The 20031-nt window shown below is 31.9% G+C and overlaps 1 protein-coding gene across 1 annotated transcript in view; it reads right to left on the reverse strand.

Moving 5' to 3' along the window:
- Window positions 1-20031, reverse strand: part of LOC132752859 (teneurin-m-like) — a 112304-nt gene that overhangs the window by 46146 nt on the left and 46127 nt on the right. The window contains 3 exon segments of the mRNA XM_060743249.1: window positions 1191-1247; window positions 4361-4550; window positions 9921-10280. Coding sequence (XP_060599232.1) covers window positions 1191-1247; window positions 4361-4550; window positions 9921-10280 — 607 coding nt within the window.

Raw genomic sequence — 20031 nt, forward strand, 5'->3', positions numbered from 1 at the left:
TTTCATTTACACGCAATCTTCATTAGTTTCTCATTAATAATCCTATATATATCTTTATACATGCGTAAAAACCACAACATCACATGGAAGAACTAACAAAATACAAAACTTCTTTTTCCTCTTGATTGTTAAAAACAAACCTGCAGTACTGCAGTAAATTAAGTTACGACCAACTTTGCAGAAGGGCAGTCAGCGTATGAAGATGGAGGGCAAAAAACACACACAAAAAATTTTACGTTTCAACAAATTATATTATCCATTCGGAAAATCTCATTAGTCTGAATGCAAGCTCAATAATTGGCCGCGATAAATTGTCAAAAATACTTCCCTAAGGCCTACCAGGTCATGCAAACATTGCACATGTGAGTGCATTGTGTCGTTTATGTTTCTTTTGTCATGCAAAAATGCCGGCATTTAACAGTGCAGTATTGATTCTTCAGCACACGCATTGCACGCTCTCAAATTGCATCGCAACTTTAGTTATTCAAATTGTCCTTGATTATTGCACTAATTATTTCAAAATGATAAATTATCAAATTGGAAAATTATGTTCTTAAATTTTCGCCACGGGTTTCTCTGAATTTCAGTTTTGTAAATTATTTTAAACTATCAATCTAATGATTAACGTAGGAGTGTCAAAAGAGTCTGTGTATCAACAATAATTAAAAAAATTCAAAAAGCAACTATGAAAATGGAATGGTGTAATTTGATTTAATTTAAGGGAGTTAACTCCTCTAAGGCTCACACTTCCACAGGATCCACAAGAAATTATCTTTGACGGTAACTAAATATACACATATTGTACTTGAATCTAAGGGGAGTAACTCAAATGAGGTTAAACCTCTAGATAGCAAGTTATGGTAGATTTTATGGTAGATCAAGGTGTACTTGATTCTAAGGGAGATAACTCATCTCCGTGAATCAAATGAAAATATGGAAAATATGTAAGAAGTGACAGACTATGGTGAATACTCAGTGCGTTTGATTTCCAGGAAACTAACTCTTCTGAATTCCATACTACACTTTATACACGAGAACATCTCTTGCAACAAAATTAAAAGTGCAAAGCTTACTTAAAAGACTATTTTTAATACTTTTAATGGTGTACTTAAAACAAAGGGAGCTAACTAATAAACAAAAATTGAAATAAACACTTAGAAAGTGAGAAGAGATAAAGGGAGGTAACTTACGTGTCCCATGCCTCCTGGTATTCATGGTTCTGGGGATTACAGGATCCGTTTGGCACTCTGACATGCAAAAGAGAGAACAAAAACAACACAAGGTTAGTGCAAGCAGGAAGTGCTGAGCAATCTATCTTATATGCAGGGTCAAAGGTTATAAAGTTGTGCTTCATTCTGCTGTACCTGAATGGCTAATTCTGAGCTTTTATTGAGCAATAAAAACACAACAAATGCACAAATAACCAGTCTAGAAGGTTTTAATGTATTTTTCAGTTTCAGGTCATATGACAACATCAAAGTTTTCTTGGTAGAGTAAGGTGCCCTTTTGTGCATAAGTAGAGTTGAATAGGCACACCAACATTCCATAAGATAAAACTACAAATGGTCCACACAGTACCTAGATATGTCCACCTCACAAATTCATCTCCAATGTCTGGAGTGGGGATGATTAAACCATTTTCCTATATTGATATTTGATTTTTTTTAGTTAAAAGGCAGAAGCTGCTATTCACTACTTTAGATTACAATTCTTCAGAAAGTGGTTCATTCATAACATGGAATTACAATGTATTTTGTAATTCTTATAAGTTGGCATCTTTGAGATCCATTGGATGATATAATTTGGCGTCTTCACAGCTTAACAAGTGCGTGTAGACCTTAAGGTTCACAATACCAAGTGTATGAATCAGATGCAATAATAACTTAGCCTATAGCACCAGTACAGATACTTCCGTATCTATACTTCAGTACTTTGATACTACATTTTCTTAAATAACTGATTAACTGCTCAAATAATAAGCAATGGCAATCCATTACAAAGATTCAGCAGGGTGTGGACCAGCACAAAACACAACTTTCATAACAATTTGACTATCAAAACAAAGTTGCTAATTATACATGTATATGCAACTTATTATTTCCAAAGTTTAACAAGCTAAATCACCTCTAAATCAAGCATGCATTATATAAAATCTCTATATATATTAGCATTAACCATTAAACTGCTGGAATGTTGAGTGATCAGCCTTTGCTGCCAGTATAGAGCCAGGCCAGTCTGCATATCTGTGCCGTCTGACTGTGCTTAACTTTTGTATTTTGATATTGAAATCCATTAAAATAGGAATGAACTGTTCCAAAGTCAAAGAAGGGTCAGTCTATTACACAAATTCAGCAGGTTAAAGGTTAACATATACATGTATATTTTAACACACAAAAAAACAACCAAAAAACAACTTCAAATGAGTATGAATTTACATAAACACTAATTTACTAAGCACTACTTGAACTAATAATTGTCTATAGTACAGTGTATGGCAATTATACAAGAGGTTAAAAATTTTTATCAAGATATACCATATCTAACATTTACTGTACAAAACTTTCTATTTTGTCTCAACAGGGTTTTAATTTCTATTCTTCTTATGTTTAAGAAGATCATATTCATTAAACAGCTGGAACTGAAAGTGATTAGCCTTTTATCATCAGAATAGAGAAAGGCTAGCCTGCACATCTAGGCAGTCTCAGCAGGCTCAAAACTGCTGGCTAACAGCCGGTAACAAACTTAAAATTTTCCTCTTGATATCCCCAATATTAATAATAGACTGTCCCAAAATGGAAGCTGGACAAGTCCATTAAGAAATTCAGCAGTTAAAGGGCAAAAGGCACGACAGGAAACTAAAAGTCATATTTATCTTATCATCGATATTGCAAAATGTAACATTTTTTTCTTTTAAAATGTAGAGAAACACATCATTATAAAATAACCAGTCATTACTGTATTCTTCAAAGTTGCGACTTTTATAAAAAAAAAATTAACCTAGGTCAGTACATCTTATTTTAAGTTAAACATCATCTCGAGATTTTGTTTGCTAATGGACTATGCCGTGACAAAGTCATCTATTCTTTCACACAATAACCCAAAACTCGTACAAAGTTCTTTGTACAAGATCGTCCAAATAGGTACAAATTATTTTAATTAACAGCTGTCAATGAGAGACATGAAGCTGTTCATGCATATCTTGTGCGAGCATCAGAAATGAGAACTGTCAAAAGAACTACGCGCTAATTTGAATGAATTGGCCGCAATATAATAATGGTTGGTAACAGAATCTTCTTAACATGGCCGGAAGAATAAAACCTTGTCACAATTTTCTGAAAATCTACTCAATCTTTCCTTCTATTCTACAACCCCATCCAATTGACAACAACAACAACAACAACACAAATATATCAGAAAAACTCGGCATTGATTTTCGTAACCAGGGAGTATTTTTCAGTCAGACTTGTATACAGTATCTGCTGTTCTATTGACAACTTCTATGGTTAGACCCCTATGGGCAAAACTTGATATTATTTTCAATTACTTTTTCTGAAATAAGAGTCAGTTTTTATCATTTGGCTGTAATTATGTCATCCATTATAAGACTGAACAAAACAAACAACAAAACTGCTGTAATTATGTCATGCATATGTAGATATTCATACATGATATATGCACTAACAGATTTCTTTTTTTCAATACAGTACTTCTCAATGGAACAAGTAATGGGAGACAATCAAGTGTGCATTTTTGTTGTGAGTGAAGGGAGACAATCTTGATTGTGATCAAAACAAGCAGGCAAGAGTTTTCTCCCTTACAAGCATAATTTGGCTGGGCAGGCTCATTAGCCAAACCAGTACTTTTAAACAATTGCTGCAATTGTAACTCTTATCTGGCCTAAATTTATTGTGAAATATGACAGGAATATAAATTTATTCAGGGAGTGATAAAAAATGTTTTTGAGTTTATGACTGTGCATTTAAGTTCACTAAATTAGTCAAAATCAAATTAAAAACTTATTATTACCTGACTGGAGTAAGCAATAAACATTCAGGTAAAAGATAAGGAAAAAGAAAACTTGACAGTATTTAGGAAATGATTTCACTTGTTAAAGCAAAATTATAATCAAATTGTGCTTGATAATTTACGCAAGATAATTTTTACATGCTTAACAAGAATAGTGCAATTAATTATTTAAATTGAGCGAACAGTTTAAACCTAATTCATGTGCACATAACAGCAATAATTTGTAAACCAAGCCAGTATCTCAGTGATGATATGATTGTGTAATACAAAGTGCCGAATTTAAATGATATCATGCAAACTGTTCTATAAATAAACATCTGTATACATTTCTTACCTGTCATTAAAAACAATATTTTGTGGCTGTTGGTCAGGGGGCGCAGCGAACTGTCTTGGCATTGTTGCCGGTTCTAGGGGCCGTACCACGCCCCCATTCGGACTCTGTGGATCATTGTTTCTCATCAAGGGTATTGAACCTGATCGAGGTACCGTACGGGGAAACCTTGGCTGCCCATCTGGACCGAGTACTGAAAAAGAAAAAAATTTATAATCATTAAAAGCAACAAGACAAGTTAAAGTTTCAATGTTTTCGGTTATACAAACTTTTACTCTAAATAGCATCTCCTTTAACATTGCTATATGTTGCTTTAATTCCAAGTCAAAGAGAGACTACTCTAACAGAAATTTAAACCTTTTCTCCAAAAAGTTACTTCCCTTATATCACAATTTTAAGTAGGAGACAACACTGTATAACAACTAGATTATTCTTGAAAGAGTTGCTTCCCTTACTTTTTATAGCAAGTCAGTTAATACAGAAATTAATTTGATTTTGATTGCGTAGGAAACTACAAGCTTATAAATACACTCTCAAATATGTTCATAGAACTAATCAGTACTTAACAGTGGGTGTAAAGTTTCTTGCTAAAGGAAACCATGGCTTGACGCTGACAGAGTTTTAACCACAACGGCTACCATGGCTTGACGCTGACAGAGTTTTAACCACAACGGCTAGAGATCCTTAGATTACTAGTCTGACATGATAACCACTCGGCTATTCAACCATTATTTACAGCAACTACACTCGGCTATTCAACCATTATTTACAGCAACTTAACAGCTTAACTGGTGGAGGAAGACCTCACATGCCCCACTATGCATTTTTTCAGGCACAAAGAGGCTCCTGAGTAGAATTACCGATGTTCCATTCGCTAGCTGAAAAGCTTTCTCACATGAAATGCTTTTACTTATTAATTTGAAGCAAAGTTATACCATATAAGGTACTGAAATCTCTTTCAAAAAAGATAATTTTCAAAATGAATGCAAGTTAAGCGATAAAACTTGTTAGTATCAAGATCATTCTGTGACATATCTATTTTCCATTTATAGCGATGTTTATAAGATGCTCATTTAGTTCAAACAACAGTAGATGATATTATTTCTTATCTGTTAATAGGAGTAATGAGCCAGAAATGTTTGATACTCGAAACATGAAACAAAAACGGAAAATAGTTCGATAAGAAATCAAATAATGAGATACTTTAATGTCAATTTCCTTTTTCAAATTGTTTCTTTTACTTTTGTTTGACATTACTATTACGTTACACACTTATCTACATTTTTTTTTTCACACACCAAAAACCCTTAACAGAAACTGTATATCAAATTGGACAAAAAAACAACTAACCTTTAGAAGAACAGATCTATTTCACAAATTCAAAAGAAATTTAATCAAATTAATTGCTTAGATATCAATACGCATCCTTATCGATGATTCAGAAAGAGCAAAAAAAGAAGAATTAAGGGGAGTAATAATGAATTGTTTTTCTCATTAGTCCATAAAGAGTTACTTCCCTTAGAGCCTTATTTTTGTCAACTTTTCAGATCAGAGAATTTTCCTCATTCATCATCCTGTACCACTCACTTAACGCTCTTATTTCAAAGGGACTACTTTAATGAAAATTTCAAATATTAATACGGGAACTACCAAAACGTAATTTTCAGTTATCTACATCGAATCTAAAGCCATTTAAAAGACATTTAAAGTCCCATGTCGTCCATTAGTAATCCATTATTGTTTTCCTAGTCACTCCTCAGTGGCATGACCATTTCAAACAAATCTGTTTTGAATATGTAACATTAAAAAACGCAAGTCCTTTGTGCAAACAACAGAAAGCCATTAGGTCTTATCGCTAAAAAAATTAATTCCAAAAGTAACGAGACAGGTCGTAATTATTGATAACGCAAAATTCTTTTATATCAAATAAAGACTGGCATTATTGCAGTCAAGTTGGGTGAAAGCAATAAATTAAACGGTGCCATCTACTGACTAAATTGATTTGCTCCCATTTGTTTTCTTTTGATTTCAACAAAAAAAAATTGCCATTTATATAATCGGGTTTCTTTAGCAATAAATTCACAATTTACTTAAAAAGATTTCTTATAATAAATAACAGGAGAAAATGACATTTCATAGAAATTCTCAGTCCAAAAAAAAACCCACCCCATTATTCTTAAATATATTTCTTTGAATACAGGCTATGCTTCATCAACTTTGATAAATTTCAAAAAATAAAGATTTTTATATTGCACTGAAGCTGTGGCCTATTCCTTCCTTTTACATTATATTTGAAAAGCAAAATTAAACTTTCATCAGTCCATTGTTCATGTTTTCCTTAATGGCAAAATGATCAATAAAACTTCAAATCAATTATTTCCCAATATTATAATAATAATGAACAAATCCAGTTGAGTTGATTTAAACATTAAAATGACATCTTTTTTCCCTACCCATAATGCAACATGTTCAATATTATTAATCCAGCAGTGGCAGACGGTCATAAGAGCTTTCCAAGCTTCCCAATGACCATGATCAGAGCTACTCACAGCAGCGCCCCCTGGTGTGACAGTGATTGATTGGATTAATTTCCTGTTAACTACTGGAACATCATTGGTTCCACAGTTCTGGACCAGCTACAACAATTTTAACTGTATTTCAATGTAATCCATCATTGTCAAATCATAGTGATCATGGCCGCCACTGTCTCTCTTATATGATTACGATGTTATCTCAACAAATTGCTTCTGGAAACAGTATAACAAACTTTCACATTACATTCCGGTATCAAATTACATCATAGATCTTGCAAAACTTTAAAATTTGTTCAGGGAGAAATCACATAAAATTGACTTTTATCCCATTTATTTTTCTCCGACATTATTATTTTTTTTTATAAAAACAAAATTTTTCTTACAATGCAGGGAAATTTAGGACAATAGTAGGTCAAATGATAGCTGTGAGTGAACAGCACATCATAACTAGAGCAATGCTCCCACAAAGGGAAATAATTCACTATGAGTTCATGATAAAGAGTTACAGGTCTTGGGCATTAAGCTGCAGGCAACTGAATCTACTAATGTAAACAGCGCAGACCACAGTTCAGATTGAGATTTTGGTAAATTCCTTTTGTACGGTCCATTGACTTTATGTAAGTAAACTTGATAACTTTCCACACAAGGAAATTCCCTGGTGGAATTCAAACCAACAACATATACTGGCAATTGCTTCAAAATCAGCAAACTTCACCACTCTGCCACAGGAAGCTTTGCACATCTATATATAAAGTGCTCTGAGCAAAAATACGTTGTTAAGAAAGCCGAACTTCTTTTTTAAATACCAAAATCAAAATAAAATGTTTATTTTGGACCTTCCAGTTAAATGTTAACAATTTCACCATGTAACCATCTTCAACATTAAAATCGGTTAATCTTAAATCTGTCAACAGTCCTCAACTCTCGTTACGTCATCTAAATATCGGAGAATTTTAATGAAATTGCTACAAAGTGATTCCATGATTGCCATGAATTTTCATTTTCGTCACTATTTTTAAAAGACGTTTTAGCTAATTTGAAATCTAGAGGCGTAAAAACAAAGGCAGCGGAGGCAATGCGAGTCTCGTCATTGAGAATCATTTCCGAGCGATCGTGAAATCTGCTGGTAATATGATCAGATTAGCCGGTGAATAACTTTCACTTAAGCATTTAAATTACTCAAATTAATTTTTGATCCCATGAAACTAAATCAGACTTTACGGAAAAAAATCAAGTGTCAGTATTTAATTTCATTTTTGCCTTTTAGCCAAATTTGCTGCTGAGAAAATTAAAGACTTCCTGGAAAGTGATGATTTTCTTTATAAAGACTAGAAAAATTTGCCTAATGCTAGAGTGGAAAAAACATAGTCAGAATAAAAATGTTTCAACTTAATCAAATAGACCTTGTTTCGATTTCTCCAGACAGCGAAAGTTTATAAGAAGCTGTATCATACTAAACAGGTTAAACTGACTTGTTAATCTTTCAATCTGGACAAAGATTAAGAATATCGAACAGTGCAGGCCAAAATTGAGGGCTGACCTGCGATGTGGGCCCTAAACAGTGACCTCCTATTACGCTTTCAAATCAGTGTGTGAAGTTTCAGCCTGTTTCCTTCAGCAGTTGTTTTGGACATAAATTTAAGCGTGACGCTGGTGTAGATGCCTGGGTAATTATAATATAGCTCTCCAAAATTTCTTTTATTTACATTACTTTCTTTCATACACTATACAGAATCAATTCAACCATCATTATACATTATAGTATAAGAAGCGTGTAATTTTCAATTTTTTTTATTCTCTCTAACTGGGCATATTTTTTATTGACTCAATTGACTGAACATGAGCAAAGTTTTGCTTTGTTGAAACTGTTAACATTAACACTTTCAGCATGTAATAATAACAAATGAAAATGCTTGCGTTCCGATTATTGTGACGACGATGACTACTGTGACGAATGAATATTACATGGACTGGAAAGTGACAGCCATTATATTCCACCAATGTCATAACCGCATGATTTGAAGTCGTATTATACTATATTGACGCTCTTGAAAAAAACATTTAGTTCTCTCAAAACAATGAGATGAACAGAACTAATGATTTTTTTCCAATGAAATTTAATTGACTTTTTTTTCCAAGAAGAAAAATTATTGAATATTTCAATAAAATTCTGAATCGGAAATTTTTTGAATCAATGGTGATATAGTTATATCCGGTTGCACGCAGTAAACCTACAGATCATTTGTTGGTAATTTAAATGGCACTTTACTCTAGATATCTGGTAATTGTTTACTGCTAGTGCATTCTTACGATCTAAATACCTTTTTTTCACGTAACATTGTTCTAAAATGCATTTTTAATTTTCAAATTTCCTACATTATATTGAACTGAACGTTCGCATTTACATTATGTTATCAAGCATGCTTATTCTGGAATCATTTCATCGCACTAATAGATCAAAATATGGGTTTATTGTATAAAAGAAACTTCAAAAGCAAGTAATATATTGTACAAATAATAGAATATTTTGATCGACCACAGATATAATTGATTGATGCCCATATTCCAGGGGCGACCGTGGCCTAGTGGTTAAGATCCTTGACTTTAAACCACTTGCTTCTCACAACTATGGGTTCGAGTCGCAACAGGGACTTTGAATTCTTTCATGTGAGTAAGCTATCCAGCTAGTTTACAGAATGACTGAGACTATCTATGAATTTAAGTGAAGAATTAAATGAAATTTCAGAAATCTTGCATTTTAATTTAAATACAACTAATTCACTTTAGCACTTAACCTGATGGAACAAAAGTGATAAGCATTGGTATTTGCAACCAACATAGAGCCAAGCAAGTCTGTACTTAGAAGCAGCCTGACCAGTTAGGTCAATAATATTTTTTTCTTAAAATCCTTCAAACAGGCTGTTCCAAATTCAAAGCAGAAGTAATCTATTGCAGGTCAAGAGTTACGATGTTGGGTCGTTTATTTTGATGTTATGAATATGCAGATGATACAAAAGGAAGTAACTCACCTTGTGACTGTGGAATAAAAATACTTCCATTTGGAGTTTGAACTAGATAATGTGGCTCATAATCACATGCGTCACCATCTGAATAATGATTAGTCCCGCGCGTGTGCGCGCACATACAATCCGAATCTGAATGTAATCTCCGAAGGTGTTCGTGATTATCTATCGGAAGTCCTCTACGAGCATTCTCCACATCGGAGTAATTTCCCCTTACTTGTGGTCCAAACTGCAACGATCTTTGCTGCTGTAACTGATGGTGTTTACACAACTGGTGTTGAGGCGTGGTCTGACCGCGCTGTGGAATGTCCTCTATTGGTGGAGGGGGTGGTGGTGGAGCGCTGGGCGGGGGCAATGGCATAGTACCTGGAAAAAGGACAAGACATTTTACAAACTTTTCACAAAAGTGTCAAATTCAACAAGACACAGCCCTCCCTTAAATTTTGAAAACATGGCTGATCTTATTTTATAAGTTGTATCAATTTTCTATGCACAAATCAATTATCTTAATAAATTTAAAATGCAAAGTTTACAATATTTAAAATGTTAAAATAATGCATAATCAAAACTAACTGCTAACTAATTGCATAATTGACTTATTTTCTTCAATTTACATTATAACTTCTTGTAATATTTTAAAAACAGCAAATTGTAAATGAAACTGATAAACTATCAAACTTCTTTTCATATAAGAAATTTATACATTTATATCAATGTCTGCTTGTACCCTTAAACATTTTTTTCTTGCTCCTAACAAAATATCACCCATTTTAAACAAACAAAGAAACTCAATAAAAATAATTTTGTAATTCACAATGAGGCATTACCATTCTTAAAATTTTTCTACAATGTATATACATGTATTTCCTTTATTAGGAAAAAAAGTAATTGCAAGCATTGGAAATGAATTTAGTACTAAAAACACTGGAAATTTATTTGAAAATTATAGAAACGGATGCCATGTAGAATTACATACTACAAATTACAATAAAACTATAAAATTCAAAATATGTCATGAAATTTTCACATTTTAATTACATTAGGATATATTTTCTGCCTCGATCCACAAAAAACAACCCAGAAGATAACACATCAATAACTAAATAAAGCTATTTATAACACCCAATGGTATTCTGATGGAAAAAAATGAAATTAAAAAAATATTATGATTTAAATAGTCTTTTGTGCATGACAATTAAGTTAAGGTATTTTTCTTCCCTTTTCCTGAAAAACATACATTGTTATTTTATAAAATAACTAAAAACCATTAAATTACCTACAGTTCTAAATATGTTTTAAATTAAATCTTGTAGGCATATTACATTGAACTACATTAAGTTTTCAGGCATGATCTCATTAGACCCATCTTTCTTATAATTTTTTATTCTCATTGGAATCCAAGGGAGTGTAAACAGGTCAATGGTGCAAGTACCTAGTTAAAGTATAAAATACATGTGACCACCAACAGGGTCATGTTCTAGTATTCCACCTGAAACCACATATTCCTAGCACAGTCTCATTATCTCAAAGAAACTCAAACACAAACCTCCAAGCAGACACAGAAAACACAAACCACATAGCAGAAACAATGTTAAAAATTACTGAACACTTCATCCATCTGCAGGCCAACAAAGGAACAGCCAAATCAAACAACAATGCTGCACAATCCATTTATAAAGTACATCCCCCCTCCCCTCCCCAAAACAAAAAAAAACAAATTCTGAAACGTGGATATAAAATTTAAATTTTCCATCAATTATTTTCTAGGAATATATCTACAATAGATCCCAAAGGGCCAACTGGACATTTTAGTGAGGATTTATATATTAAATAAATGGAAACAATGTTTGTTATTAGATATACTATTCCACTCTGACATGATGCTCATACTTTTAGTTCTGATGGATGTTAAATACCACATGGGAAATCATATTTCTACACATAAAAATCTGACATTTACTTACTGAATACCAACAATCAAGTTAAACGAGTCTGGTTTTCCTTGTTTTTCCTTGCTTTTATACAATATCAAAAATCATTTAAAGATAATATTTCACTGACAGGTTTATACTCTGAATTTTCGAAAATTTAATGTGAATGTTTCTGTTTCTACAGAAGCTGCTTAATAGTGGCTGAAATACAGGGATATAACCCCAACAATTACTTGTCAACTAGGGATGTAAAAATATATCATCCGCATGCATGTCACAACCTTTTTGCACATATATGATTAAATGTATGTTGTCCTATGTTATCCTACTGCAGGACAAGAATAGGCTCAAAGTAACACTAGGGTGGCAGCCTACTAGAGTCACGCTTTAAGAGCCGACAGATGATCTAAAAAGTATAAAACAAAATCAAAAAAATTTGTTTGTCCAAATAACAAATTTTTTTTCAGAAATGACAAAAAAGATTGGACAATGTCCACCACTCATCTATGAATCATGAACTACTAGACAGTTAATCTAAACCAATTTCCATAAATATCTCCTAAATATCTGCCATAAAAAGGGGAGAATAAATATTGACCATTGAGATCAAAGAAACATCATGTCCCCTGTGATATTTACGCCTGAAATGTCTGTTGATCTGGAATATTGTTCTGTCAATTTAATCAACTCTGCAACTATTTCTGCTGCCAAAACAGAGAAAATTATAACTTATATTTGGGACAATTTATACTTGACGCTTATATTCATGCTTTTACACTTATCGCCATGCCTTCATGCTAATTTTCATGCAATATACAATTGTCCTTGAATAAAAAACTTATGAATTGTAAAATAAATTCAATAATAAATTCAATAATATTATGTTGTTGTTTTTTTCCATTCCTATTTGCAATTGACAATATTACAACTCATTATAATGTTATAGATATACGTTTATATTTCCGACACAACACAATCGGAACCTAGTATGTGCATATAGAATCATCATGATTCATCGCTGTCTAAAGTGAATAAAATTCAATGCTTCATAACAATGCAGTTTGAAAATTATCACATCCAGACAAATGAGCCTTAAATTACAACATATTTCATATTTGACCTTGAAACGAAGCAGACGACAAATTATGACGATCGTTTCAAAACAGCAGACGATAACGGTATCTGCTAACTCTATCATGGTTTGCACCATTTACTTATTTTTAAAAAAAAAACAACAAAAAAAACAAACATACTTTTTATTGTAACTAAACCATTTTTTCCTCCCTAATTTTCCTGATTTTCTTTCCGAATTTCTCACCCATTTGACAGTTTATACCAACATTCATATCAACCTCATCAACTATACAAATCCACACATTGTACCCAAAACTTCTGGAAACTGTCCAAATCAAGTAAAAACAAGCATCTTTTAAGTAGAAAACGGGTAAATATATAAAAAATATATTTTCCCGACTGATGAAATGATACTAGAAACACTGTGTGAGGAATAAAAATGACATAATCATTATTTTCACCTCACGATAATTGCCACTTACAATCAAGGTGTATTCCATGTCCTGGAAACACCCAAAGCATACCTATGTTTTATTTTTTCTTTTGATTCAAGGAGGAAAACAATGTGGATTTTTTGTATAAATGTGAAACATTATACATTAGCTTCTTTCCTTTTTCTCCTAACAAGAGCGATCAGTGATCACATGTGTCGCTTGATAATAGCTAATTAAGTAATTGTATTGATGGGTGATTAGGCAGTTCAATCCCTATATCTTGCAGTTCCCTATATGATGTGGCTACTTTGTAGCATGTTGCAGCTACTTTTAAGCAGGAGACACAAAAAATCATCAACAGGCCAAAATCCATTTTTTTTATTCAAGAGCCATAACTTGGCCAAAAATTGTTCAACCAGAAAACCTATGTAATACGCTCATCCTGTAAAGCTTCATTGCATTGGTGTATAAGAGAAGTAGACCAGAAAAACTTTAAAAAAATTAAAATCATTGAAAGGCATTTACTCCTGACAAAAAACATTAAACTGGAAAATGCTGACAATATGCACAACTAGACTTGGTACTGATCATTCCTGTAGTGTTTAGATGAAACTGCATCAGTTTTGTGACTGACGAACAGACAGACGACAGAGAAGTGATATCCCTTAAAATACTTTGCAGCAGGTGACACAAAAAAATCTACTGAATGTAATGATTTAGTACTTTTGACATCCAACATGACAGTCACTGAAGACCACAATGTCATAATATAATCCACAACTTGCGGCATTACATCCATCAAAGACTTCTTATTAATTAACCAATTCTGTGCTTTCAATTTAATATGAAGATTTAGATCTTTGAATTGACTCCTTATCAATTTCATTTAAGTGGAATGTCTAAATCTTTTCAAGTTTTTTTGTCCAATAAATAATATACCCTAATATGTCCATATAGCTAAATCCCTACACTTAGGAACCCCATACCTAAATCCCACCCTTAATAACCAAGATGAATCCAAAGATGACAGAAATATTTACCTTACAACATTGCATCAAAGTATTCAATAAACAAACAAAAATTATTATAACATATTCCACACTTCAGATATCTTCCAGAAAACCAAATGTATGCAAATGATTCCATATTAACTTGATAACTGAAGGACAGAGTGACCTGGAGAGTCTATTGGTCTGTATTTGGTTGACCATCAGGTCAGTGGTTCTTTATTTACCATAATTAACATATTTATATACCCTCTTTGAATGTTTGTAGCATTAACGAACTTTCCTATGTCACCAGAAAACAGGCAACCTTTAATGACTGCCCAACATTATCTTAGTGACATGGATCTAAATTGTTTTTGGTGTCTGCTTTTAAAAGCACCAATATTATAGTGTGTATCACTATAAGAAAGCCTACAGTTGCTCCAGTTTTAGGTAGAATACACAAATATACACTCAAACCAATTCAACATACAAATATACTGTACTACAAAAGCATAATAATTAATACAGAATATATATTTTAGAATTCAAGTGAATTTAAGTTTTGATAAAGGGTTGATAAAGTCTGTAACTTGACTAAGGAGCTATTGAAAACTTATTGTTGTGGGTTTTTTTTTTCATATTTGTCACAAGACTTTAACTATTATTTAACTTTCCAATAAACTTATATAATATTGTGTTAGAATTTTAGACCTCTCCAATATTTGATAATAATACAACGATATTAAATATAATAATATAATCATAAGAACTATTAAAATACTGATATATTTAAAGACAGATCATTGACAATTGTAAACTAAGGCTTCGAAGCATAATCACCAATGTTTGCATAAATTGTCTGGGCTAAAAAGATTTAAATTTTGTCATTTCCAATCTAAGAGTAAGAAATACTTTAATGCAACACTTATAATTTGCATAAAACAAATAGAGTCATAATGTCTTAATTAAAAATTCTTTGAAAAATTATGAAATCAAATTTAAAGATCTCTTCCAAATCAAATCATTGGAATAGAAAATACACTCCATTTTCATCAAAAAGTGAGAATTAAAAAAAAAAAGAAGAAGAAATTATTGGGAAAAAAAGAAGAAATTATTGGGGAAAAAAGAAATTAAAGGGAGGTAATAGCCAATATATCAAAGTGAATTTTGTATTACATATTCAAGTAGCCATATTATGCTAATTGTACACAGATGCTGTGACTGGTTACCTAACAGATTAGGAGCATAGATAAGACCACAAAGATTATGATATTTGCAGAAATACCCTATATCTTACTACCACATGCTGGGTACCGATATTTGCAGTAATTCTGTACATGCTACGACCACATGCAGGGAACCGTTATCTGACGCTGTACAGTTATCTCAGCGATTATACCTACTAATTATATTGTCATGTGGCATGTAATTGCTGCTGATTTTAATTGATTGAAGATTACATCATCAGAATAACATTTCCTAAACCAGATTTTTCAACTATTTTTCATTTTTTTGCACCATGTTTTCCTCCTTATTAATTGAATCTGCAGCTGCATTTATGTCTTAATTTCTAATCATCAAACAGCATGTGAGTAGGTAATTACCAAAACTTCATCTCCCTCGTGTAATTATGATATACCCAGAGTGTTAGGTAAATATCTACATATGTAATTAACATAGATCATTAGGATATTACTATTTGACTTTACGTCTACAGACATATTAATTACAATAAATCAAAAATATTGTTAAGAAATTAAATCAATTATTTTTTTTAACACCTGAGCTGAGTGTTCCTTATTTTCATATTTTTGCAAAAGCTTAAAATCCAACCTGAGAACTCTTTATGTTGAATCATAATGGGAAAATCTGGCTTTTATTGATGGGAGTTACAGCCCCTGATAATATAGTTAAATAATCTATAAAAAGACAGGCAAAAGTGGATCTCCTTTACTTAACCCAGCTTAAAATACCAAACTGTTATTATATCAATTAATTCCCATCTCAATTGCTAAATTAGGTTTCTATATTTTTAATTTCACCGTCATCTGTAACAGAAGTTAAATTATAAAAGCAAACGTATCAAAATTAAGCAAAATTAATTAATGAAAATTTAAGAACAATACCTCCTTGGTCAGACCCTATTTGATAGTATATTCCGGAACTGAACGAGAAAGCACTCCCACCATGATAACTGGATCGTTTCAGATCATCACAAGTGCAGTCACAACCAAACATGTTCGTATCACATTCAATACACAATGTTTCAAACGCAATTACATTCAATCACAAAATATTAAAGTTTCTTACTAATATTTTTCCCCAAGTAAATTCCTCTCAAGAATATTGTGTTCAATGAATCCAAGAATCCTGGTACATATTTCCCAGGTACTTCATGGCATAATCTGAATCCTGCTCAATATCCAATGTTTGTAAACAAATCTAACACTTTTTTTTACTTCTCTCCCTGACATATAAATTGTTTCTCATCAAATGTTCAGTGCAAGCAATGATCTGTAAACTAGTATCATAAGAACTTGAACCATATCCTCATTCCATTTTTAAAATTGTTTGAGTCCTGCAATTAACTCACCAGCGTATCTAATTTCTCATGTAATTCATATAATTAACATAAATGCAATCAAGCCATGCCTGTCATTATTTCAGGGTAATAACTGACTGACATTCCTCTCTATAATTTACCCCTTTATCCAAATATTGTGTTTATCCAAGTACTATACCAGTCACAGTACAATACATTGCAATACAATGCAAGCCTTAATCTTAGGCAATAAAAAGCCAAAGTCTTAAATCCACATTCAATATTTGCACAGAAAATCTGCTAAATCTGGCAAAATCCAATCTTCAAGCAAAGGAAACATCATCAAAGGCGTCAACACGTTTTCTAATGTTTTCTTGCTAAACTCCTCTTTAATCCACTTCTCACATTTTCATTCCTATGAAAACACATTAGCAATGATCCCTCTCCAAACTATCACTGCCATCCCATTCAAATCTTTTCCCTTTTTTCTTTCCTCATCAGGCCCTTTAAAATCTTGCCCATTTGCATGTTTTCTTTACAATGCTGGCTTAATAAACTCCACTCAATGCTTGCTCAACCGGAATTTCCAAATTACTCTGGTTCTTCAGATAGTAAAATATTTTTTTCGCTGTAACCTTTTTCAGTGAGGGAGATATTATAGCTAATTGACCATTTGTCCATGCATTGGGAATGAGGACTCCCTCATTTCACATTGTCCAATAAATCATAAAAATGGTGATTCAGCCAAAAAAACGCTAATCATTTCAACTTGGAAGTGTCCTTTAGTAATTGCTACAACACATTTTTCTCATATTTCCACATAAATAAATCAAATTCTAACAAGAATACTTTTTATAGCTTTTCAGTTAATTTTTTGGATCATTGGCAATTTTCTTTATATTCATGCATATTGTTACAATCATAAACAGTTTTGTTCAGAGAATTATAACTTTTTCATTTTCGCATTATTTCCCACACTTATTTCCATAAATCTCACAGCAAAGTTACTATTTTGAAACACAGGCAGAAGAAAAAGATCAACAATTTCCAGACAAATTACACACAGAAATTGTCACATACAATCTGCACAAATACTTTTCTATCTTTACAATCCAGAATACACATACTGATATCTCTTCAAAGAGCTATTTACCATACTTTATGCTACTTTCAACATTTCAGGTGTATTTTTTGAGATACAAGGGAGATCACTCTAACCTGATTGTTTCTCATCTGTCAATCATGACAGCCAATCAGTGATGTCATCTATTATCTCATCTTGTTGATAATACATCACAGGTGCCTGACTGTATAGTGTTACCACCTTGTTACCAACTGTGAACAACAACAACAACAACAACAGCAGACCTTAGTGCAGATATCAAAGTATCACCTGCCTTCTCTCATTCTACTAACTATTGATTGATAAGTTATTCCTGTCCTCACTTTTAATTCAAAACTTTTTTTTCGACATTTAATACTCTCTGATCCAAAGTGAAACCATATGTTCATATTTTCTCTTCTTTTTTTTTTAAATTTGTTTTTTAATTGGGTTTTTTATGACATTTAATATTCTCAAATCCAAATAGAATCATTTCTGTCATAATATCATAAATACTTTCATTTTTTTCTTGTTTTATTCTTGTTGTACTGACCAGTTTAGAGCATAATTCTTTTCAATTTAAAGCAAATAATTATTTCACTTTTCTTAACATAATTATGCTTTCCTTACAATAATATTTTCAATTTTTACTTCATTAAATCCTATTGCAATCTGATCATATAAATTTATTTCATTTTTCCCTCATATGACTGTTATTTTTTTAAACATATTTTCCCTATAATAAAATTATTTCATTTTTTTTCCTAATATGCTTTACTTATATTATTATATTTCTTTTTTAATTATTTAACATGTATTGCAATTTGATATTACTAATTAAATTCATCCCTCCCCTTGAGTTTGTTGCTGTTTTTTCTTCTATACATGTACACATGTATATTTTCCTTCACATAGAATAATATTTCATGATTTTTTTTGTTTCCATATAAATTGAGAGATTCAGTACAGAAATTCTTTCTTACATAATAAACATAAAACTTTTTTGACATCCAGACAAAATCTTCAATTCTTTTTATTTACAGCTGAAAAAACTATGGTGAAAATCAGAAAATCTACAAGACAGAGTTTTACTTTTAATACATTTTGACAAGTATTACTTAACAACACCAGAAAAAAAAACAACATTGCTTTTATTCTTAAAGTAAAAAGCAAATCTTTCAAGAGATATTACAAAACTTGATACAAGGACAATTTTCTTTAGAGAAATACCAGTATACCAACATTTCAGACTTTAAGAGTGAAAATTTGATTTTGAAATGGAATTTTGGAAACTGTACACCAATTGGTCTGCAAATATTTTGTCGAGGGTTTCACACAATTGGAGGAAGTTTTAACTGCTTGCCTATTGTGCTAAAATAGGGGACATATGTTACATTGCATTAAGTTATATTGGGACTTTCATGTGTTCTCACACATTGTTGCAACTGCTTAGCAGATCTGCTTCAAATTTGGTGCTAATTTCATACACTCTTTGATATGGGTGTTTTTCCCCATTTAATAATGATGTAACATAGGGCCTGCAAACACCTGTTGTAAAAAACCACTAAAATACTTCACACCACCTCTATACTTATCTATTATTCAACCTATTCAATTGTTTGAGGAAACAAAATCAAAGCTTTCACAGTTTGACTGTACCTATCAGATGGAATTTTCCCTTTTTTGTGTCATTACCTAAATAATACCTATTACCACTTTAGTTGATTTCCTTTTGTGTTATTTGGGGGAATAAATACCTAAACGGCTAGCCAAATCTCCATTTATAAGATTATACACAAAAGGGTTAAGATAAAGTTTAAGATCATTCTCTTATTGAAACAAAATATTATAGAATTTTACTTATATTAAAGAGTCTAAAAGTGACTTAAAAGTAATTAAGACACTAAAACAGACACTGATTTATCTTCAGATTAATCTTCAAAGAATTTTTTTTTCTAAAATCTGGTATTAATATTTTCATTAAGTACAATTTATTTAAAGTCCAAAGGTTCAACAGTTACTACAAAGGGCTTTATTGAAACAGA

This window comes from Ruditapes philippinarum, unplaced genomic scaffold (assembly GCF_026571515.1).
Source record: "Ruditapes philippinarum isolate M1 unplaced genomic scaffold, ASM2657151v2 ctg52_1_1_1_1, whole genome shotgun sequence".
Lineage (NCBI taxonomy): Eukaryota > Metazoa > Mollusca > Bivalvia > Venerida > Veneridae > Ruditapes > Ruditapes philippinarum.